Raw genomic sequence first — 18154 nt, 5'->3', positions numbered from 1 at the left:
TTAAGAAGCCAGGATTGCTGGGAGCCAGGGGTTTTGAGCAAACACAGGGCAAAAGGGAAGAGTCTTGCGATGGGGGGGTTAGCAGGATATGATCCTGCCTGCAATGGCTATCCAGTGACTGCTACAGTCCGTTCAGTCGTGCAAGGAGCTTATCCACTGCTTTGTGTTTTCTTCTTGCAACCTTGTTAGCAAATTTCCTTTTCCTGCTTTGTGTCTCCTCCACTGGTGCTTTGCTCTCTCCAAGTCCTGCACTGTCCTTATTGCTCTCTGCAAACTGCATTCATACTGCTTCACCAAATCTTCTTTCTGGTTCTCTTTCCTGCGCTTCTCTCCCAAGTTCTGTAGTCTCATACATCAGTCCTGACTAGCGCCATAGATCAGAGCACTAAAAAAAAAACAACAAATAGAAACATTATTTCAGAGGCTGCATTGTTATAATCACAGTGCAGATTTGTTAGACGCTTTGTAGCATCATTTACCATAGCTAACATATCACAGAAGGCACACAGCAGAGAAGTGGGTCATTAATGATCAATGTTTCTGCTGCGACAGGATGCTGCTCAATGGGGTTCCTGTGCATGGGGAAAGCAGAGCGGCAGCTGAGGGACGTGCACTGAAACACCACCCTCCCACAATTGCCACAGCAGTTATCCTGGAATCAATTTCTGCTGGCGACTGTCTGGGCTCACATGGGGTTTCTGTGCATTGGGAAAAGCCGAGCGCTGTGGGGAAGACTCACTGAACACCACCCCCACAATTTGCCACAACTATTACTCCTGGAATCAATGTTTCTGCTGTCGACTCCCCTGGAAGGGGAGCAGCCTGATAAGGGCTCTGGGGTTCCTGTATTGGGGAAAGCAGAGGAGCCAGTGGGGGGCACAGTGCACTAAACAGCTTATCCCTACATTTCCACAGGAATTTTATCCTTCCAGATATATCACTGCCCGTCACCTGGGAAGAGCGGCAGAGGGTTCCTTCTCCAGCAATGTTGTGATTCCGCCCTCGGTTCCTATGATGCTGCTATGGCCGTGTGCCCAGCCAATGGTCCCACACCACCTCACGGCACAGTTGGCGCGGACGCGTTAGCCTGAACTGGACAAGGCCTGTGCTCTCCTATAAACTCGCAAGCACATTGCCCACCGCTCTGGCAAAACTTTTGGCAAAGATTACAGAGCGATACCACGCATGATAAAGACAAATCAATGGGCTTATTCCACAATCTAGGCATGCATACATGCAGGCAGCCAATAACCCCCCCTCCCTCCTCTCACAAAACATTTCCCTACTTAAATAAAAGCTGCTTACAGGAACACTACGACCTCTGCTCTTTCTTTCATCAACAAGTTCCAGCTGCTGCGCTGGCTTGCTTCTCCTGGCTTGAGAAGAGCTCCTGGCTGCAATGCTCCTGGGACTCCGGGTGTCTCCACTCCCCAGTTACCCCACTCCTCGGTTCTCACACCTCACACACCCCTCCTCTCCGGCTCTGACTGTCCCATCGTGGTCTTCGGATTTGCAGTGGGTCAGACCCAATATCGCATCCAGCTCTTGTAAACGCGCAGGTTGTGGGGGCAGACCTGAAGCGGCCAGTTCCCTCGGGCTTTGCAATAGACACTCATAATGCCTCCTTTACTTTAACCTGCACTGCAACGGGCGTCCCGTTCATGGCCCTTTGCAAGCATGGACTTTGATATCTGCCCATAGATCAAATTTCTGACGGCTGATGCGCAGCTGTTACGCACACTTCCTCCCCAAACACGGATGAGGCCTGCAGCTCGCCATTGCTCCTGCTGGGGCTCATGGGGTGTTGGAGGCATGTCCAGTGATTGATTGAATGATTGCAACTCCACACTGGCTGAGCAACAGGAAGGAGATTTTTTAAAATTCCTGGGCATTCAAAGGGCGGTCACCCTGAGCCAGGGCAGTGGATGTGTGAAACATGAGCAGAGTGCCGAAAGGTATGCTGGATACTTCCTAATACCTGGAGGCCAGATAACAACTGTTGGTGTCCTACCTGAAGGCAGCGCGCATCACGCGCTGGAATCGCTACATACCCGCAGACAGGTGTACAGCCGCGCTGCAGCCAGGGAGTTTGCAGCGCTGGATGGGCTTTCAAGTGTGTACACAGAGTGAGTTGCAGCGCTGTACCCATCACCAGCGCTGCAACTCTCCAGTGGTGCCACGCCCTTATTCTTCTTCGAGTGCTTGCTCAAAAATCCATTCCATTAGGTGTGTGCGCGCCGCGTGCATTTCGTAGAATTTTTACCCTAGCAAACACTCGGTGGGGCCGGCTGGGCGCCCCTGGAGGTGGTGCCGGCCATGCAACTGGATATAACCCTGCCGCCCAACCGCTCCAGTTCTTCTTACCGCCCGTAAGTCGGTGTTGGGAACTGTGGAGTGCGTTTTGCTGACTCTCCACAACCTAGCTTACTCGTAGTTTCTTCTCATCACTGTGTATAGTTGACGTGTTTTGTAGTTTACCACTTGTATTAGTGTTAGTTTTACAGTTAGTGTGTAAGTTGAAGGGATCGGGATTAGCCCTTTCCTCCACCCCGATGCGGGCCATGCCAAGCACCGGTCACCGTGCTCGCATGCCAAAAGCCGATGCAACAGGGGATCCCACGATCTGCCTAAGTGCCGAGGGGAATCCACTTGTGGACATGCAGCATTTGCCAAGTCCTTTAAAAACCTAGGACGAAGAGGAGTGGGAACTTTCGTTTGAAGCAGCTCCTCATGGAAGTGGCAACTTGTCCCAGCCGCGGTGGCCAGACCAGCAGGCCTGGCCTCGGTACGGGAGCATGCCTTTGCACCGGTATCCTCCCAAAAAATTTTATCCGAGAAAAGGAACTCTCGGCACAACCGTCCAGCAACCTGACTCCTCGCACCGGTCCCTTTTTCCCACGGGAAAACGGCATGCTGGCTACAACTTCAACCTCCCAGAAGGAGCACGTCAATCAAAATAAATAAGATGGTTGCTTGGCACGTCAATCTGATTACAGCACTGTCTCCGCGCGGCATCCCGTTCCGCCGATACGCTCCTCCTGGGATGGCACCGTCGGAATTCTGGTCCACAAGGGCCGTTGAGTCCGGTTTGCCTGACAGCTCCCGCTCCGCTGGGGTTGAGCTCATTCTCCTCTGCGCCGGAGACCTCTCTACGACAAAGGGAGCTTATCTCGATGACGGAGCCAAGTGTCAACCCCCGGCAACTGCCGGTGTGGGTTATCAACTCATTGGCAGCTGCCAACTGATATAGGCCTCCGTCCTCACACAACTTCCAGAGAGACGTCGTTTCCATGATCGCTGGTCTCGAGAACTCTCCGACACGTCGCTCCCCGTTCCCGGCGCCGCTCTGCAGTCCCGGCAACTGCTCTCTATTGGAGTAACTGTTCGCACTTGCGGTGCCGCTCAACATCATGCTCACCAACAGATATCCCGTACCAATCAGCTCTCGGACCTGATCTCCGGTACCCAGGTACCCGCAGGCACTCCAGACACGGGGCTCAGATCTCGGTTGACCTCCTGGACGTATATTGATATAAACTGGGACCAATAATAGAACATGGTTGCAACCAAGGTTCGTAAGTGGCACCAAATCTATGTAAAGGGGTCATATAAAGGTGTCTAAGACCAGGTTAATAGGGTACTGGTTATGATTATGCTGTCTGTATGCTCTGTATCATTTTCCCCGTAGTTGAAGTATGAATATTGGCTGTAGCTGTCTCTATTCAAATTGGTGCTGCAGTTCTGGGAGACACCCCAGACAAGCTGGTGTCAGCTCAGCTTAGCCTGCTTGATGGCCCATTAAGCGACATCGCCTACACAATTGACCCATTGAGAAGGAGGTGAATAGCCTGTGACCAGCAAGGTATGCAGAACTGGCCCAGTGACTGCAAAAACCCATTTTTTGTGTTACTTTCACGTAAGAGACAAAGGCTGTGTTCTTTACACCCTGGAAAAGGTCTATATAAGGCAGAGGCTCATCCTCCATTTTGTCTTCAATCTGCTTTCCTAACCTCTGGAGACTTTGCACATAGCCTAAGCTCTAAAGGGACTGATGACCCATCCCAGCTGTGGATGTATCCAGAGACTTAATCTGAACCTGCAGTTTACTTTCAATCACTGCTACAAGCCTGAACTAAGGATTGCCATTACTGTAGTAAATGATTCAGTTTAACCAATTCTAGCTCTCATTCTTTTTTTTTCCTTTTATGCATAAACCTTTAGACTTTTAGAATTTAAAGGATTGGCAAAGAGTGATTTTGGGTAAGCCGAACTCGAATATGCCCCCTTGACTGACACCTTCGGGCAAAGGGCTACGAGTTACACCCGACGACTGATCGCGGGGCTCTAGGCGCCTGGGACCCCTGTAAGGACGTGTTACTTAGGGCCCGTGGGGTGGGCCGTCAACTATGCGCGACTCATGAGACGTTTGATGGTCCCGGACACTATCCGGTGGTCCCAGGACATCTACCCGAACACATCACCGGCCACCGCCATACTAGGAGTGTGAACAGCCGATTGTGGCTCCACGCACCACAGGGGGAGGGAAAAACCCTTACCAAACCCCCCTACTAAACTACATCCCTGAGTCCTGAACCCACCGTCTGGATTCCACCTCAGAGGGTCACCCTTGTCCCATTCCGCCGCCTGCCTCTTGCTCTAATCATGACCTATGTGTAACCCATGTAGATACGATGTACCCTCACCCACCAGCTACCCCCAACACCTGTACGTTCACCTACCAGCCCTGAGAACTATGACCCTTACCCTATGCAGTCAACCCCCATCACCATGCAGCATATTAATCCTGAAGTGCAGCAGGCATTGCACAGCACTCCAGGCAGGACATATTCAAACCTCCGACTGTACAGTTCAGCACCCTACCCCCGCCTGCCCTTTTATGTACTGTATTTTTAATAAAGGATTTCTTGGCTTTTAAAACAGTTTTTATTATTACAGAAAGTGAAACATACTGTACCCCAAGGGAAAAACAGGCACTTCACTCCTGTGCAAGGCACCAAACATTACTGTTGGCTTTCAGCCTCAAATTGCTCCCTTAAGCCATCCCTAATCCTTGAAGCCCTGTGCTGGGCCTCTCTAGTAGCCCTGCTCTCTGGCTGTGCAAATTCAGCCTCCAGGCGCTGACCCTCAGAGGTCCATTCGTCACTGAATGTTTCACTCTTCCCTTCACAAATATTATGGAGGGTACAGCACACGGATATAACCACGGGGATGCTGCTTTCCCCCAAGTCTAGCTTCCCATAAAGACACCTCCAGCGCCCTTTTAAACGGCCAAAAGCACACTCCACAGTCATTCTGCACCGGCTCAGCCTGTAGTTGAACCAGTCCTTGCTCCTGTCAAGCTTCCCTGTATACAGTTTCATGAGCCATGGCATTAACTGGTAAGCCGGGTCTCCAAGGATCACAATGGGCATTTCGGCGTCCTCTACTGTGATCTTATGGTCCGGGAAGAAAGTCCTGGCCTGCAGCTTCCTGAACAGGCCACTGTTCCGAAAGATGCGTGCATCATGCATCTTTCCAGGCCAACCTGTGTAAATGTCAATGAGACACCCACGGTGACCCACAAGCGCTTGGAGAACCACAGAGAAATACCCCTTCCGATTAATGTACTCGGATGCCAGGTGGGGTGGTGACAGAATAGGAATATGCGTCCCATCTATCGCCCTTCCGCAGTTAGGGAAACCCATTTGTGCAAAGCCATCTAGAATGTCCTGAATGTTCCCCAGAGTCACGGTTCTTAGCAGGATGCGATTAATGGGCCTGCAAACTTGCATCAACACTATTCCAACGGTCGACTTTCCCACCCAAACTGGTTCGCGACCAATCGGTAGCTGTCTGGAGTTGCCATCTTTCAGATTGCAGTAGCCACCCGCTTCTCCACTGGCAGGGCAGCTCTCAGTCTCGTGTCCTTGTGCCACAGGTTTGGGGCGAGCTCAGCACACAGTCCCATGACAGTGGCTTTTCTCATCCGAAAGTTCTGCAGCCACTGCTCAAGGACGATGTGATCCCACCACTCAGTGCTTGTTTCCTGAGCCAAAAGGTGGCGTTCCACGCTGCTGAGCACGTCTATTACTGCCACAAGCAATTTAGTGTCGCGCGTGTCAGGCGAATCGATATCGTCATTGGACTCCTCGCTGTCACTTCGGAGCTGAAGGAATAGCTCAACTGCCAAACATGATGTGCTGGCGACATTCATCAGCAAAGTCCTCAGCAGCTCGGGCTCCATTTCTAACAGAAATCGCGCTGCAGACTCACAATGGCACCAAACTGCTGGGATGTGTAGCGATGCACCACGGGGCGTTGGGACAGGAAGCGGAATGACCCGTACCCTTCTGTCCCCTTCCCACAGCGCCAAAATGGGACGAGGTGCTCTGTGGGATAGCTCCCCACAATGCACCACTCCCAACAGCCCTGCAAATGCTGCAGATGTGGCCACATTGCAGCGCTGGTAGCTGTCAGTGTGGCCACACTGCAGCGCTGTCCCTACATAGCTGTACGAACACATCTGTAACTCCCAGCGCTGCACATTTCCATACCCTAAATTTCAAACTGTACAGATGTTTTTAATTTTAATTCAGTTTTCAGACTAAACACCTTCAACTCACAGCAACAATTTAAAGGACACTGAATGTATAAATGATATCTCACTATGTATGTGAAACTTTAGTTTTAAATTGGTTTTTTTATCCTCATTAAAGTAACTGTTATCTATATAAGTGAATAAACAGATTAAACTGTTTAGTTTTTGATGAGATTTTGTGGCAATGAGGTTAATTATGCATTGTGCAAAAATAATTTTTATTAGTTGCCTTTAAGTTTAATTGAATGTCCCCTTTTTGTATTGTAGTGTAAATAGGTTAGCACTTAATTTACATTCTCTTTGTTTTGTATATATTTTGTCTCCTTTTGAGTTTCTGGAGGCAAGGTCAAATACATTTGCATGCTTGCAATCTCTGCTAATTAGACTGGGAGGAAGGGAGAAAAATAATCAAAAACTTGAGACTGAAAGAAAATAAATGGACAGGAACCTTCAGTTTTGAGTGCCTTTAATATAGAACAGGAATCGGCAGCCTTTCAGAAGTGATGTGCCAAGTCTTCATTTATTCACTGTAATTTAAGTTTTTGTGTGCCAGTAGTACATTTTAATGTTTTTAGAAGGTCTCTCTCTATAATTCTATATTATTATATAACTAAACTATTGTTGTATGTAAATTAAATAATAGTGCAGCAAGGTGGGCTGGGCCGGCGGTCAGGACCCTGGCTGACTGTGGGCCGAGCAGGGCCTTAGCCAGCCGGGGTCCTGGCTGCCAGCCCCGCTCAGCCCACTGCCAGCCTGCGGTTTCATTCATCCAGGCAGGCTGCGGTCTGAACGGGGCTGGCGGCCGGGACCCCTTCCATCTGCTGGATCCTGCCAGCTGGGGTACTAGCTGCTGGCCCTGCTCAGCCCGCTGCCGGACTGGGGTTCCATTCATCCAGGCAGCAGCCTGAGCGGGGCCAGCAGCCGGGACCCCGGCTGGCAGCAGAGTGCCACTAAAAATCAGCTCATGTGCCGCCGGTTGCTGATCCCTGATAGAGAAGCTTATTATGACGAAGATTGTTAAGAATATTAAGTAGTTTATTGATGTTATGAGAAGTGATGACCCAGTGGGGGTCATTATGATTTATGTGTTTTGTAAAAGTTAGTTATAAAAAGAACTAGATAATAGTGTACTTTGTAGCAGTCCTCTGAAGCTATCCTGAGAGAGGTTTTTCCTGACGCCTTACTCTCTAGCAGGGAAGCAACGGCCATTGCTGAACTGCCGCTATTTACGCAATACTGTCTCAGATTTTAGGTAAATATTTGGGTTGTTCTAAACCTATTGCTTGTGTCTGTAGTGCTTAAATCTAATAATTTGTAGTTTTAGATAAGGGCATGCTTGCTTGTATTAATTTTTCCTTAGCCGGAGCACTGTGTTCCCATTGCTTTATTCCTGACACGGCCTGGTGGGAAAGTTAAGTTACCACTGCTGTGGGTTCTGAAAACTCTGGGTAACAAGCCCTGATCCTACAACACTTAAGCAGGTACATAACTTTACTCCCATGAGTAGTCACATTGACTTGAATGAGACTGAGTGCTTAAATTTAAACCTCTACCTAAATGCAGCATCTGTGGCTAAAATTGTGTATACAAATGCTCCCGGGTTATGCAAACCCGACTTACGCAAACCTGCACTTATGGAAAAAGTTCCGTAAGCTTTTTTTTTTTCCCCATGTAATTGTCAGGTATACATCCCTGACTTACGCAAAATTCAACTTATGCAAGGCATGCCGCAATGGAATGCTTGTGTAAGTCGTAGAGCGTGTGTGTGTGTATATATTTATTTATATTTTTCCCCTGTTAATGACACTTTGTCTCTTCAAAACAAAATTGCTTTGGTGTTAATGAAAAGTTATTTTGACTTTCAATACATTAACAAATTTATTGTAACTTATATATACATGGACCAAATTTTTTTAGAATAGGTACCTAAAGTGCATATTTATGTACTGAAGTTACTTAGGAGCACAAGTCTTACTGACTTTAAACTGCAAACTCTGGTAGAAAAAGATAGCCTGGTTGAGCCTGGTTTTAGGTTTCTTGAGCTGTGGAAGTTCAAAATAGCCAGAAAGTGGTGTTCACGAATATAACATATTCCCTTACACTTGTGTCAGAGTTTGTGATGTTCTTATAGTAGAGATATTAATGAGGCCCTAGACTTGCCTTTTGCAGAATAGATGGGCATTAGGTATGAAATTTGTTAGGAGAAAATTCCTCCTCTCTCTCCCTCCCTCCCCCGGTCCTTGTTCCTGGGGCTGGCTCAGGCTTTGCTGCCTCCCCCTGCCCTTCGAGTTGTGTAGTAATTTTTGTTGTCAGGAGGAGTCATGGTGCAAGGAAGTTTGAGACCCTCTGGTGCAGGTAATCCACCTCTCAGAGAGGCGGTAGCTAGGTCAACGAAGAATTCATCCATCAACTTAAATGCATCTGCGGTGAGGGTTAGGTTGACCCAAGTACATCACACAGGGCACAAAATTTTTCACAGCCCTAAGTTAGGTCTATCTAATAATTTGGCATAGACCAGGCCTAAGATTATAAAATATGAATAAAGTGTTTAAAAAAAAGTGTATATATGAGTAAATTCAAATTAAGAAAAAATATTTAAAAAACCCAGGATTTTATTCACCTTGAGACCTAATATATTTTAGGTCAAAGTTAAATTATTTGAAACAGCATGTGAGGGTGGAATTTATAGACAGAATGCAATAAAGGAATGGTGGTTGGAAGGGTAGACTATGAAATTAGTAATGTAAAATTTTAAATGGATGATACTAGATTTTTCTAGGGGTGACAAAACCATATTACAGGATCTTTATATACAGAGAAGGTGATCTGAAAGCTAAGTACGATTTTGGGCCTACTAACCTTGATGTGATTTCTTTTAAGAGGGAAAGAAAAATCACTGAATGTTCTGCTGTAAATAATAATAAAATGCTGAGATTTTTAAAATGGTTGGTCTGGAGCTACCAAAAAAAGGGGCTTTACTGTTTACAATATTTTCCATAAAATCTTTGTGCAGGCTGACAACTTGTGGGCCAGTTCTCAGATTATTTGAAACAATTGAGTGCTCAACTCAGGCAAAAATAGTATTTATAATCAGAAGTTTATTAGCACCACTAAGTTGACCAGATGTCCCGATTTTATAGGGACAGTCCCGATTTTTGGGTCTTTTTCTTATATAGGCTCCTATTACCCTCCCACCCCCGTCCTGATTTTTCACATTTTCTGTCTGGTCACCCTAAGCACCACTTAGCTCAGGTACAAATTGAATCTTATAAAATAGGAAATTGATCTGATCTGATAAAAGCAACGCATCACTAGAACTTGAAAGTATTTATGCAGGATTTCAATTAATACTGGCAAAATAGGAAACAGGTCAGTTATCTTGTTCCTAGGTATATGTTGAGTAATTAAGCATTACTTACAGTATTATCTCAAACTTCGGTTACTGTGCAAAGATACTTACTTTTGTTACACTTTGTAAGTTTTATATTCTTATTTATAGTAATTCAATATTGAATTGAGCCAGTTCTAAATTTCAAGCTGTTTTTATTACCTTCAGAAGAATATACAAGATGTTCTCTTCTGTTAAATAACACATTAAACTACATTACAATAATTTTAAGGCTGCAGAATCAAACAATAATAAATTAGCTTGCCTATGCAATCTTAATTCATCTCTCTTCTATGTGTTTCCATATCTTAACAAGCCTTTATTTCTTGTAAGTGTAACCTTACATCTGACTTCCTTTAGTTTGTAATACTTGATTTTGGGATAATTCAGGGTGCATTTATTTAACTCAAAGACTTTTAAGTACTGATGTGCACAGTTAAAGAGCAAACACAGTCAGGTTAAGTAGTCTACCAATTAGAGCTGGGCAAAAGTTTTCTGGCAAATGGTGAATTAACTGAAAAATGCATGTTTCAGTACCCCTGTAACAATTTGTGAATTTAATACAAATGTGCCAAATAATTTAGGGCAATACTTTCTGTTGGGACTGGGGTACCATTCACAAAAAGCCAGGAAGAAGTGGGAGTGGTACTCCATACCCATTAGTTAGTGCATTCAGCTGGGATGTGAGAGAGCCAGGTTCAATTCCCCATTCTGACTGACATGGGGAAAGATGCAAGTTCAAATATTCTCATGTTGCGGGAGAGTGCTCTAAACAGTAAGTTAGGGGATATTGTTGTGTTTGTCTCTCTCCCGTTGAAGGTGTTCTACTGGGTGTAAATAGTTAGTCATTGGAGCATGGATGTGGACTTTGGTCTCCCACTTTCTGGGTAAGTGCCCAAATCACCGGGCTGTCATTCTCATTCTCTTTTTCTCTTTCTGACCCAGTGACTAATTATTTATACAAAGTGGAATAACTTGAGCAGGAAAGACTGAGAAAGATGCTCCCTAGGCTACTCAATAACCAAGGGATTAGTGCACTCTTCTGCAGTGTGGGAGACCCAAATTCAGATCCCTGTTCCAATGACTGTTTGTAACCAGTGGAAAGCTTCCCGGAGGAATTGAGACACCCATATCACAATATCTCATAGCTGTGAGAAATGGTAGTAATTGTTACTTCTGTCACAATGGCTCTATTTAAGGGCTGTTGTCTTGACTCCAATTGTACTTTATGTAATCATCATAATTAGATACAAAAATAGTTAAAAGCTTAATTATGACCTAATTGCTTTATATTTGACCTATGCACAAGTTTTTAATTTATTTTATTTTAATTCTATGGAATGTTTGAAGAGCGTTATTCTGTTAGGCTCATTAGGGTAAAGAAAAGACTGATGCAGATGCCAAGCTTCTTAAAGAACCCATTTTTCACTGTTAACTCAAACTAATAGATGTTCTTCTAAATTTGCAGAATTCATTCTCTGCTCAGTGCTTTAAACTTGGGAGGACATGCTACATTTTTATAAACTAGTCTGAATCCCTGCTTTAAATGCAGAATGATATTCCATCTTAAGTAAGGACCCATGATTGTTCTTACTATGGAGGTGCCAAAGTCTTTGCTAAGTACCATTATGTTATCTGCTTCTCTTGCTTTAATTTAAGAACTGTTCTGATATATTGTAAAATACTGTCAAATTGGACTTGTTGGCCATAAGTGGATTCATCTGGCACCTGATTAGGCCTTTTACTTGTATACCATGATCCAGTTTGGATCGACAGTTGCCAATAATATATTGTAAATATATTTGGAATTATATAAATAAGAACATGGCTGAGTTTGGACTTTGACTTTTCTCTTAATCTAACCAATTATAATAAATTGTTTAATTTTTGTGATAGGAAGCTCCCTTTCCTTGTCCTCAGGCATATTTTCTGTACTTCGTTTTGAGTAGGTAGTTGGCAAAAAATGAGTTTCATATATTTTGCTTTTATTAAACAGCAAAATGTACTGTAAATTAATGAGCTTTATTGTAATATATAGTTTATGCAATATTTCAAATCCTATTTATATTCTTTTTAGAAGAGACTACAGAAAGAACTGTTGGCTTTGCAGAATGACCCACCTCCAGGAATGACTTTAAATGAAAAGAGTGTTCAAAATTCAATTACACAGTGAGTGTGTAAATACTTTTCATGTTTTCTACATTAGATATGTGAAGTGTTTGTTTTTTTTCTAGAATAGTATTTTCTTCTGTTGATCCATGGATATAAAAAAAAGTGATGATTCACATGTACACTGTTTAATATGTTCACTAGTAACTGATAAACTGGGTTATAATGTTCAGCATGATACATTTCACTGCCTTCTATAAAGTCTGGGTCAATGATGCTTGCACTCTTTTTTTTTTTTTTTTTTAAATAGAATAAAAAACTTTTTTGTCTGGAATTTTTTAAAAATCAGCCTAAATGTGGCTGCATGTAATCTGACAAAGCAGAATTAAATTCTGGCAAACCATTCTAGATCAAAACTATTAGTCTAATGTAGTTTGGCATTATCTACATTTTGCATTAAATCAAGAGAGTATCCCTCTTAGTCAACAATCTCTCATTTGGATTTCCTTTCTCTGTTCGGTGTGCCCAAACAATTCTGAACTGAGGAGAGCAAAATCTGAAGGAATGCTAAGCATTCAGTTTTATCTAAAACTGCAGAGAAGGTGATGTGAGATCACTTCATGCTTTGACATCAACAGGAATGGGGAAAAGACTATAAGCAAACTATACGTTTCACTCCTAAATACACCAGTCACTGCCATCAAAGTAGATTTGACATTAAATCATGATGCGGGGGAAACTGAAGCAGAAGAAAATAAATATTGTGATTTTAATGAAATGTTGCATGGTTATTGTATGATCCAGAGAAAGGTCCATATTCTGTATAGCCCTTGTAGCATGTGGCAATGGGTTAAAATAATAGAGGAGAGTAAGATATTGAACTACAGCAAATTTTGGTGAATGGGCTACATGAATATTAAAATAGCTTGAGGGTAAGATGATGGGAACCAAGAGCAAATCTTCAGACTCTTTCAGGAAACTAATTATTATGGCGAATGGTGGTTTGATTTGAATATTTTTGTGTTTTTCAAAAATAAAGTATAAGCTGGTTTATGCTTTTATTTGCCATTATATCTCTGTCTGAAAAAAATGTGTACACTAGAAAGGTTTTATTGGCATCGGTGTGGGGTGTCCATGGCTTTAAGCAGCAAAGCCATAAGTGAGATATGTAGGTCATCCTAAGGGAATGTTGATAAAACTCGGAGCACATCTGACATGTATCATTGAGACAATATAGACATGCAACCCTCTGACATCATTTTTAGTTACTTTTCAAAATAGTTGCCTTGTAGACAATAAGTGTTTCCCTTTGTTATTGATTATATATATTTATGTATTTACAGGTACCTTTTTGGCTTATTAGTTTCCTTTATTGTTGCATAACCTTTAAAGAGGAGCTCAGTGATTAAAGTAGATTAGTTTGAAATCAGCTACTATTTTTGTAGTATGCTATTGTCTTGCTAACCTTCACATTCTCTTAGTTGCTAAGTTTTAAATAGAACCACAAGTGACATTTCTGCAGATGTGAGTCAGGGAAAGGAGCATGCCCCTTTTCATTTTGATTTGATGTTAGTAAACTGAATTTTATTTGTGACATTTCTATTATTCTTAAATCTCCTTGGCAGAAAAGTAAAATAAAATGGAAAGGGAGTCTGTTTTCACTTGAGGAAGGGGATAGACATAATCTTCACACAAGTTGTAGACTTGGTAATGAGGCTGGGGATGGACATATTACCAGTCTTTCAACTTGAGCATTACTGTCTCTTGTGAGTACAAATAGGCATTTTATAGGGAGACACATCTGTATTTATTTCCTGAGGCATTGCTGCTTGTATAATCTACAACACTATGCAAAGATTGAGTATATAAAATACCAGACTTGTTCCTCACATGCAGAGGTTTGGTGTTAATTTCCATGTTATATTTACTTTGCTTTCATGGTCATTGTGATACTGAAGCATAGTTCAGCTAGTAGTACCATAATAGGTAGTTCATTCAGTTTATTCTTTTGTATTTTATTTTAAATTGCTTGATTATATTGCTAAAGATTTGTATCTCTTTTTTAGGTGGATTGTAGATATGGAAGGTGCTCCAGGTACATTATATGAAGGGGAGAAATTTCAGCTTCTATTTAAGTTCAGTAGTCGCTATCCCTTTGATTCTCCTCAGGTAATTAGTTTCTGTCTTCCTCCTGCTTACCTCCCGTTTTTTAGATTATAGCTGCATGGCATATGCTGAATAGTAACATTGTCCGCACTTCTTATAATTTTAAGGTTCTGTTTTAGTTACATGGATGTCAGTTGTACACTCAATTGTGCAGTTGCTACCTCTTTTAAAAATGTTTCTGCAACAGAGAACTATGTCCATTTGTTCTCATAGGAAGAACAGAGTAAATCTGAAATTTTTTGGTGTTACTTGAATCATCTTGGGGATTTTTTTATGACCAATGAAAGAGCAACACGGGGCAGTGATTCTCTCTTTTGGAATGTAGAAATAGAGTGGATGACAAACTTCTTTTTTTCCTCTATTCTTGCCTCCAAACCCCGTTGCTGCTCCTTTCTTTGCAGTTTCTCTGCTTCTCCTGTTAGTACTGCTGGGGAAGTACTGTAGGTAGGACCACATCTGTGATTGTGGCAGGGGAGCACAAACAAAGGTGTTGTGGCATGGTAGGAGAGGCTTGATAATCTATTGTTACTATATGAGTTAAGGAACAACTTGGTTCATTTTTTCTTGAATCAGCAGCAGGAGCTGCAGAGGAAGTGCACTGTCCTGTTGGAAAGGTTGCTATGTTTATCTCTAGTGACATTAAACCAACTACAGGAGCAATATCAATGTTGAGCTACATTCACCCTCCACAACCAGAGGAAAGGTTACAAAGTGCGCCTTTCAAGGGGAAGGTGGGTAGGCAGAAGACCCTCCCTCTACCTCCTGAATAAAAGAGGAAAAACCTAGAGTGAGAGAACTTTAGTCTTCATGTCCTCTCAGCTGAAAGTTCTGAGTTCATGAATTAGTACTAATTGTGGTGATTTCTGTGGAGACATATTTATTGCAATTCATTCAAAAATCCATATGAAAAGCTTAACCACAAAGATATGTTTAGGTACTGTGGTAAAAACTAGAATGCTGACTTTTCAGGAATAAACTGGCACCTGCACATCTGCACCCATCAGGTTTGCAGTGAAGTACTCATAGGTGATCCATAAGAGGGTAGCCACTTTCATTTGGTTCCAAGTAGGTACTCTTTGTACTCATTACCCGAAGTGTGTGTGTGTGTGGCTGTGTGCAACTTATTGTAAAACAATAAACAGACCAATACATGTACGCCGGTTAGTACAGAAAACAATTAAATATTTAAGTAATGGATGCTTGACTGAAGATAGCCAGAACTTCCTTAATAAAAAGTCTGTCATATAAGTTCATCTTGTATAATTTAACACCTTATTCTAACAAAAGTGCATATATAGTGTAAAATAACAGTTTAAACTTCTAGCACTTAAGCACTCAGTTGTTTTCTGTCTGAGATATGTTGTTTCATAGTGTGCATACATTTGCTTACTGAGTTGTGCATAGATGTTGTTTTTTGAAAAGAGAGACATTAGTTTGAAAGAAATATATTGCTGGATGTCTGAAAAAATAAGACCTTCAGTATTTTAGGAATACCAGTAATAGCAGTATAGAAGTTCAAAATGAAGTGAGGAGGCTGATGTTGTGATTAAGGCATTGGGCTGGAACTCAGAAGATCTGAGTTCATTTCCTGTCTCTACGACAAGGAGGTCCTAGGTGACATTGTGCAGGTTGTTTAATTTTTCTGCATCAGTTCCTCATCTATAAACTGGTGATGAGGATGCTTCCCTATCTCCCGGGATGTTGTGAGAATGTATCCATAAAATATTTGGGAAGCTCTCAAATGGTAGACCATAAAAATATATACATATGGGAGTTATAACATCTAGTGATGGGATGAATACCGTGGGAAGTTGCTGATGGGTGGGTGAGGAGATTGGATGAAGAATTTATTGGGTAATGCTGGCTGCTGAGGGAGCTTCTTTCCCTCCACTTCCCTTGTCCCTTCTTTTGAATTCTGGGTCAATTATATATTTGATTAGTGATAGAAGTTTCACTTACAGGCAGTAATTGCCAGGATCGCTCTTCTTTCCTTGTTTTGACCATGGCAATGCGACTCTAATTTGATTCTTGTCTCTTTCTGAACACCTATTTTTTTCTTGTGTTATTTTGTCCACCTCAAAATGATCCTTTAGATATAGTATAATCTACGATTATATATTTCATATGTGGCAGCATGCTGTGGTTTTATAAATTGCAACTTTTTGTTAGTCTATAGCAGGGGTCGGCAACCTGCAGCACATGTGCCAAAGGCAGCACACAGGTTGATTTTTAGTGGCATGCTGCTGCCAGCTGAGGTTCTGGCCGCCAGCCCTGCTCAGCCCGCCGCCAGCCCTGCTCAGCCCGCCGCCAGCCCTGCTCAGCCCGCCGCCAGCCCTGCTCAGCCAGCTGCCAGCCTTGAGTACGGAAACCCAGACCAGCAGCGGGCTGAGTGGGGCCGGCGGCCAGAACCCCAGACAGGCAGCAGACTGAGCGGCTCAGCCCACTGCTGGCCCCTTGCCAGCCGGGGTCCCGGCTGCTGGCACCTCTCAGCCCGCTGCCGACCTGGATGGATGGAACCTGGGCCGGCAGCAGGCTGAGCAGGGCCAGCGGCCAGGACCTGAGACTGGTAGCGGGATGAGCCACTCAGCCCTCTGCCAGTCTAGGGTCCTGGCTGCTGGCCCCTTAGCAGCCGGGGTCCCAGCTGTTGGCCTCGCTCAGCCCGCTGCCAGCATGGATAGACGGAATCCAGGCAGCAGCAGGCTGAGTGGGGCCGGTGGCTGGGACCCTGGCTGGCAGGGACCAGCAGACGGAACCCCAGACTGGCAGCGGGCTGAGCAGCTCAGCCTGCTGCCAGTCTGGGGTTCTATCTTCTGCCCACGCTGCCGGTCTGGCACATGAAATCTTAAATTAATGAAGACTTGTCACACCACTTCTCAAAGGTTGCCAACCGCTGGTCTATAGCATTAATTACCAAGCATTTTTTCTGCTGGGACCTGAATCAGTTTCCCCAAACTTACAACAACAAATACAATAGAAATGTAAGGAGACTTACTCATTTGTGAATCTCATGGTATTTCCAGTTGAATAATGTTGTTGTAGGTTATGGAATCATTGAAACACAGTGTGGTGGGTAGCTAGTCCATAGTTCTTTCTCTGCAGAAGAATAAGATGAAGCTTTAAGACTGAAAAAACTTTCATGAAAGCTTTGTGATGTCTTAATACTGCTATAATTTAGAGAAGCTGTCTTTGCGTGTTTCTGTGCTGCTCTGCTGTTTTTAAGTAGTGATTACATTTAACCTTTCACTTCTTCACACTGGTTCTTTCTGTCATACGTACAAGTTATTTTGGACCAGGTTCTGCCATCCTTAGTTAATTAGTACCTTACTTAGCAAAAAGTCCTGCTGAAATCAGTGTAAGATACTACTCAGTGTAAGAAAAGATGGCACAATCTGGCTTTTGACTATAAGGCATTACTGTTTCCAGAAGACACAAGCACGTCAATTTGTCATTTAAATGTTAACAACATATGCTAACTGTGTTTTATTCTTTTTTAGGTCATGTTTACTGGTGACAATATTCCTGTTCATCCTCATGTTTATAGCAATGGTCATATCTGTTTATCCATTCTAACAGAAGACTGGTCCCCAGCTCTCTCAGTACAATCGGTTTGTCTTAGCATTATTAGCATGCTTTCCAGCTGTAAAGAAAAGGTATGTTTGTTTGTTTTTTAATAATGCACTCAGAGTAAAATAAATGAAAGCTGCAAGTTTTATAACTTTTTCCAGAGTCTATATTTCACACTTGAAAATATCAGAGGGGTAGCTGTGTTAGTCTGGATCTGTAAAAGCAGCAAAGAGTCCTGTGGCATCTTATAGACTAACAGAGGTATTGTAGCATGAGCTTTCGTGGGTGAATACACGCATCCACAGGACTCTTTGCTGCTTTCACTTGAA

The 18154-nt window shown here is 43.3% G+C and overlaps 1 protein-coding gene across 2 annotated transcripts in view; it reads left to right on the top strand.

The window, feature by feature from the left end:
- Positions 1 to 18154, top strand: part of UBE2W (ubiquitin conjugating enzyme E2 W) — a 53707-nt gene that overhangs the window by 19915 nt on the left and 15638 nt on the right. For both annotated transcript variants that reach the window (XM_032784764.2, XM_032784762.2), the window contains exons 2-4: positions 12064 to 12155; positions 14162 to 14264; positions 17756 to 17911. In XM_032784764.2, the coding sequence (XP_032640655.1) occupies positions 12064 to 12155; positions 14162 to 14264; positions 17756 to 17911 (351 nt within the window). The remainder of the gene's footprint in view (positions 1 to 12063; positions 12156 to 14161; positions 14265 to 17755; positions 17912 to 18154) is intronic.

This window comes from Chelonoidis abingdonii, chromosome 2 (genome assembly GCF_003597395.2).
Source record: "Chelonoidis abingdonii isolate Lonesome George chromosome 2, CheloAbing_2.0, whole genome shotgun sequence".
Taxonomy (NCBI): domain Eukaryota; kingdom Metazoa; phylum Chordata; order Testudines; family Testudinidae; genus Chelonoidis; species Chelonoidis abingdonii.
Note: the sequence above shows the minus strand (reverse complement) of the source record. Positions and strands in the feature narration are given on the sequence as shown.